The 6,550-nt window shown below is 42.1% G+C and overlaps 1 protein-coding gene across 1 annotated transcript; it reads left to right on the forward strand.

Moving 5' to 3' along the window:
* The first annotated feature begins 47 nt into the window (after positions 1–47).
* On the forward strand, positions 48–2,457 carry CUNH17orf58 (chromosome unknown C17orf58 homolog). Its single transcript, XM_077780313.1, has 2 exons — positions 48–471; positions 1,479–2,457. Exons 1-2 carry the CDS (start codon positions 369–371, stop codon positions 1,667–1,669), a joined length of 294 nt encoding a protein of 97 aa, XP_077636439.1. The 5' UTR covers positions 48–368; the 3' UTR covers positions 1,670–2,457.
* Positions 2,458–6,550: the final 4,093 nt, after the last annotated feature.

A 6,550-nucleotide genomic window follows, 5' to 3' on the forward strand; every position in this document is an offset into this window, starting at 1 on the left:
CTGGACGAGCGCGAGTCCTACTGCGCGAGCGAATTCGGTGAGCCCCGCCCCGCAGCTCCTCCCGGGCCCGGGCTGCAGAGCCCAGGCCGCGAGGCGAGCCTTTCCGAGCCCAGAGCGCCGGGCTGTGCTCGCGGACTCCCCTAGGGCAGACCCTGGAGAAACCCACCCATTCGATCCTGCAGTCCTCAGACGCGTGTGGACTATTCCGTGATGTGTGCAAAGCTCAGTGGGGAAAGAGAGGAAATGCATTGCTTCAAACTCTTTGTTTTTTGAAAGCAGCAGTGAACGGAATCGTGCATGACGTGGACGTGCTCGGCACAGGGATCCGGCTGGTGACTCTGCTGGTGGACCGGGACGGGCTGTACAAGATGAACCGCCTGTACATCACTCCGGACGGGTTTTTCTTCCGAGTCCACATTTTAGCCCTGGACTCCTCCAACTGCAATAAGCCATGTCCAGAATTTAAACCCGGTATTGAAATTGATCTGACCACTTCATATACGGACTTGATCTCACCACTTGTAACTTGGGCGCCACAGTTACAAGTTACACGTCTGTTGGTCACTCCAGTGCCGGTGGTGAGGGTGGGGAGGGAGTATCCGAAAATGAATAGTTTACAGAAGACAGTTATTATTTCGGTCACTCCGATTTACGCTCCACCGGCCTCCCCGTGCCTCTGGTTTAAAGGTGGGAAGAGCGTGTATTGGGACTAAGCAGCCACTCAAATATTTGTTGACAAAAGGAGTGATGAAACAGCATTGCCAGAGGGATGCCTAAGAGACTTTTCGGAAAAGTTTAGTGAAGTCTTTTTTTGGGGGGGGGTGGGGTAGGAAATACCCACTCCCACGTCTTTCTAGACGTGTGCTCTGGAAAATCCTCCTGAAACGTTGTATGAGGACCTTTGTTCTGTGATGTTGGCTGGTTACAGGCTGATTATCTGGTTATCTTCTAAAAGGTCATCAGACCTTTTCCACCTGCTGTTTGAGGGTGAAATGTCTGAGAATCAACGTATGCAGCAAGAGAATAGATTCAAGTTTAGGCTTTTTTTTTTCTTTTTTAAAAAGTATTTTATTTTGGGGGTACCCGGGGGGTTCAGTCCGTTGGGCGTCTGATTTGATTTTGGCTCAGGTCATGATCCCACGAGCCCTGCTTCCAGCTCTGCACTGAGCGTGGAGCCTGCTTGAGACGTTCTGTCTTTCTCTCTCACCCCCCATTCCTGCTCTCTCTCCGCTGCTCACATGCGCTCTCCTTCTCACTCTAAAATAAAAATTAAAAAAAAAATTTTTCTTTTGTAGTAATCTCTCCAGCCAGTATGGGGCTCGAACCCATAACCCCAAAGATCAAGAGTTGCGTGCTCCACTGAATGAGCCAGCCAGGTGCCCCAAGCTTAGGCATTTCTTGATGGTCTCCACATTTTCTTCCTGTTTCTTGGCATTTAAAAGACACTGTGAATTTACATCTTGGTTCCTTTTTTTCAGGCAGCAGGTATATCGTGATGGGCCACATCTACCATAAGAGGCGGCAGCTGCCCACAGCCCTGCTCCAGGTGCTGAGAGGGCGGCTCAGACCAGGAGATGGGCTGCTCAGGAGCAGCGGCAGCTACGTGAAGAGATTTAACCGAAAAAGGGATGCGCAAGTTCAAGGTGCAATTCACACCCAATGTGTTTGAAATGTGCTACTGTCCTTGCACGTCTGGATCATAAGACACTTGGCTCTCAGCAACGAGATGGGAAAGGTCTTTCGTCACGGAACAGGGTCTTCGGTGGAGCGGGGCGCACAGCTCCTTCGGGAAACGGACTGTGTAGCTCCGCCTCGGATCCTGAAATTGCCACTTTATTTACACAAAGCTTCTTCAATGGTATGCTTCTGAGCTGCCTGGCAAGGTTATTCAACTCTAGGGGCAGTTATTCACACGGCTCAGATAACTGACCTGTCCAGTTAACAGATCACTGCTTCATGGTGTTTATTTTTAATTATTTTAATTTAAATACATTCTTCAGTAGAAACAGTTCACAAAAAAAAACCATTTCCTTGATTTTAAATATACAACTTTTGAATAGGTTATATCGCGTATCAAACCAAATTTCATACTAAAAGCATCACATTTTAAATTCTGTACATAACAGGAAGCGCACTAGTCAAAAGACAGATATGAAATGTCATTTTGAGCAAACACTAGGGTCAGAGCTCAAGACAAGTATTAAAGGTTTACACTTAAAAGACTACGAACAGGCTTAATTCAGGCAATGTATGATTCAAACAAGTGTTCCTGATGTACCAAAATGTAAGAAATAGTTTATTTTCATGCCTCCCCGCTCCTAAAAACGTATGTTTTGGGCCAAACTGGCAAGTATCCCGATGCGAAACATATTCTGGGTGTATCTGGTGTCATTTTTCTATTAAGACCAAGTATCACGTTTGTGTTTGTAAAGTAGTAAATCTTGCCTTGAAATCAGATCTTGGATGCACCTGTTTTTTTTGTTGTTGTTGTTTTTGTTTTTAGCCTGAGATCTAAAGGTTTGGGAAACCGTCTTTCTTGAACTTACTCCAAAAAGCCTGGGAACCAATATTCAATGACAGCTTGCGGATATGTGAATTTTAAACACTCTCCGGTTGGGTTGGAAAAGGCGTAATCACTAGCTGAATTTAATACTGATTTTATGCTTGAGTCCGCAAAGACATTAACAGTTTTCTTTTTCAGAAGATCAAGCTGTACATCAGTTAGTTAATTTGAAACATGTGAATAGAGACACGGATAGTCTGTGGTTGAAGATTACTGCCTGAGAGAAAGAGAACTGCACTGACGAGAAAAAAACCCAGCCTATCTGGTCTCAAAGGAGATGCGCTCAGGGAGCTCGAGATGTGACTTTTGAGTCTTTAATGGCCGCACGGAAGCACTTCATACCTAAAGGGTGTTTAGGCCAGGAAGACAGAGCGTCCGCAAGGAGGTTAGCAGCAGTAGCATTAAGATGTCACATCTGAGAGGTTCTGACTCTTTTGTGGTAAAGTGTTACTGAGGGATTTTTAGAGAATTTTCCGAAAGTGAGTCTTGCCAAAACTTACTAAAAATCATGGTAGAATTGCTTCTTGGGAATGACTCAAGTGCATTGCAACACCGACTATCAGCAATAGAGGAAGCAGCAATTGAAGAGCTACTGGTTGGCTTTGTTTTTAAGAATAAAGATTAACAGACTTAAGTCACACCAGTCACAGAAACCAAAGCTGAATTTTTCAGTGTGAAAAGGCCAAGTGGTAAACTTGAACACCACTGTGGGGAAAATTGCAAAATGGCCAAATAGATAAATGATCAGCTGGATGGTTGGAAGTTAGAATAGTTACAGGAGTTATATAAATAGCTTTGGTTTAAAAGGGAGGGGAAAACATCACTTTGACATAAGCCCAAGGGTTAGGGCTAGTAGATTAGACTGATTTGGTGATACTTGCTTTCTGAGGAGTTTTGGAAACACACAGAGTGACAGAACCGCGTGGCCTGTGTGATGCCTGGGGGGCCATACAGTTAGTGTGTACATCCCGGCAAACACAAGCAGGCCCGCTTTTTAGAAACTGCCCAGAGTTATGGCCGTCATTCCAGACCAGGTTGCAATGAGAGACAAGTGAGGCTCCAGTGAGAGGAAACCGTGCTGGGCGAGGAGAAGTGCGCACAGGAGGCATTAAGACTGAGAATCCCAAGTTAGGCAAAAAAGGTTAAGAAGAATCTCATTGGCTCCAATCTTTAATATTATGGAACATTTTAAGTGGCAAATTCATTGTAGTTCCTAATCCTTTTGTCCTGATAAATTTTTCTTAGCACATGGGTTTGTGCTCCAAAGACTAAAAGACTATGTGCACAGCTAATAGTCCCTCATCAATAAAACACTCTATTGCCTTCGAGAGGAACTCAATAGCATCCGTCCTTTGAATTAAGCTGTGAGAACTCAAGGAAAAAAAGGTACTTGTCTTGCTTTCAGGTCTATAAAAAAATATATGCCTTTTTTGGGTACTAACTTTTAAGTTTTTAAGGGTATCATTTGGCACTGTGCTTATATTTCCCTTCAATCATTTTTAAGGTGGATCAAACATATATGCAAACACCTAAAAACTGACCCACCAATTGGAACATGATCCCAATTTCAGGTCTGGGACTTTATCATTTAAAAAAACATAGACCTTTTCTTTACTTGAATTTGGTCCAACCTGGATCAAATAGGGCGTGATCTTCTAAGAAAGGTCTTTCTTGGTAGCTTACTCTAAGTATCCAGAAGTGTACCTCAGAATACTTCGTATTACTCGGCTGGCTCTTCCCCCACCAAGTGCTCAGTAAGACACTGCTTTGCCCATGAGATGGCACCATTCTCACATTCAGGACTAGGAACCAGCCGGCTCCGGGAAACACCCTCCATCATGAAAAGAGCGGGTGCCACCTTAACCATGTGGCCCTGTCTAGCTCAGCCTGTCCACGCACACTTAAAGGGTCACCACCAGGCTGGCTCTTTAATATCAGAAACACACAAAGATGAATACAAACAGGGAAAAGAACCTCGATTTACATTTTTGGGAAGGCAGATTATAAACAACAGCAAAATCTCAGGGTCTCTAACACATCAGGCCATCTGAAATATAAAAAGGCAATTGTTTTACTTTAGAAAATAGCTCTGAAAGTTCACACAAAAAAATTTGTTTTAACCTACTGCAGGACATTAGCTAAAATACAAGTCCTGCAGAATTTGGATGGGAGAAAAAAGCTTTACCAATATTATGAAAATACTTATTATTATGAAATGTTTTCAAGGGCTGTGAACTTGGTGGATGAGACCACAAGCACCAATACTTTAGGGCAAGGACATCTACCAGATGCAAATTCAATATATGTACAAGACGAAGTAGAAAAATCCTAACCATGTTATCACAAATGTGGGTTCACCACTCGGGCTACTGAAAGTAAGACAGCTGTAATACGTGTATCTTACTGAATAGCAGGAGCTTGTCAGAGAATACTCATAGAAAAGCAGCTTGTGAAATTCATTATAGAAGAATGTAGGTTTTTCAAAAATTACTTTTGAAAGACTAAAGCTCTATAGTTGATAAAACTATAAAATGTCTGTCTATATGGTGACAAAAATTGCCAAAGGCTCTATACTATTGAATGCACATATGAAATTAACAGCTTCCTGGCCTGAGGATTCCCATAAAATTTCCTTGGTGTTTTTTTTTTTTTTTTGGTACAATTTGGCAATGCCAATGGCTACAGAAAATATTATCAACCAACCAACCAACCAACCACTGTTTCATTAGAAACTGCACCAAATCCAATGTCAAAAACATTACTTTATTTTTCTAGGATGAAATGTCCTATTACGTACAAAAAGAATTGCTGTTTAGAATTTGCCACAATCTGTTAAAAACATAGCAATCTATTGCCTACAGGTAGGAAAGTTCTTGCCGCAACAAGTTTTAAATGATTAAGCCCATATATATCTATATCTCTCTCTATATATGAATAAATAGTACAGAAATACTGTGACGTGATGAGATGCAGAATAATTTTATAGTTCATTAAATTGTAGGACTCTTGCATCAGCACAGTGCATACAACAGGTAACATTTTTTTGAAAAGTAAAAGGACAAAATAACCTGTATTTGACTACTTCCATGTTAGTATTTTAAGCAAAAACTGTTTTCACGTTTTCATATTGAGCAGTTAGTCTCTTTAGGTTTGTAAGCAGAGGTTTAAGTGACATTTGTATGTACAAAAAGGAATGGGCTTCGTGAGATAAAATTAACCCAGAACAGCCTGCACACCTGAGTCTGTAATAAGGAAGAACTGGGCACCAGAGCAACCTCTTTCCTTTAAGAAACTAAGGTCTGGGAAAGGTTTTGCATAGCAGGGTGAGATTAAACACAAGGAAACTTTAAAAACATGATTAGACAAATTCCAGAAACTGTTAGGACAAAGCTAATACGAATCAGTGCAAAATCTAGTAAAATTTTTGCAAAGCTGCACAAACCAATTACGGCAGATGTTACAGAAGCGATTATCACAACGCGGTAACACAATGTGGAAGGTTAGAACACCGAAAGGAAAAACATGCAAAATAGATCTTCCTCTGTTGTTTCCATCTTTCCCCCTACTTGCTTACATTACTTTTTATGTGGAAAAAAACAAAACCCCAGAAATCCAAAGAAGTCAACCAACAAACAAAAAATACAAAACGGATGAAGTCATCTAAAAAATGCCCTTCATAAAACAGAAGCAGCTGTCTGTAACTGCTAATCTGCCTGGTATGATACAATGTACAGATGAGGGCAATGTGTATTTTGCCACATTACCTGTTTTATTAGTATGATCAACTGATGCAACAGGATTAGCACCCCTGAAGATTTTTCTTTGATGTAGTGACAGTGGGCTGGGCGCTATAAAACGGAAGGGCCACTGCTGTCCTGGAGAAACCCAGGTACAATTAGGTTCGTCAGCCTTGTGTTTACCTGGAGGCCCTCCCTTTCCCCTCAAAGGCTTACAGACAATCATTAGCGCACATTCAGAGACACCGTC

The sequence above is a fragment of the Crocuta crocuta genome, unplaced genomic scaffold, assembly GCF_008692635.1.
Source record: "Crocuta crocuta isolate KB4526 unplaced genomic scaffold, BGI_CrCroc_1.0 scaffold288, whole genome shotgun sequence".
In the NCBI taxonomy this organism is placed as follows: Eukaryota; Metazoa; Chordata; class Mammalia; order Carnivora; family Hyaenidae; genus Crocuta; species Crocuta crocuta.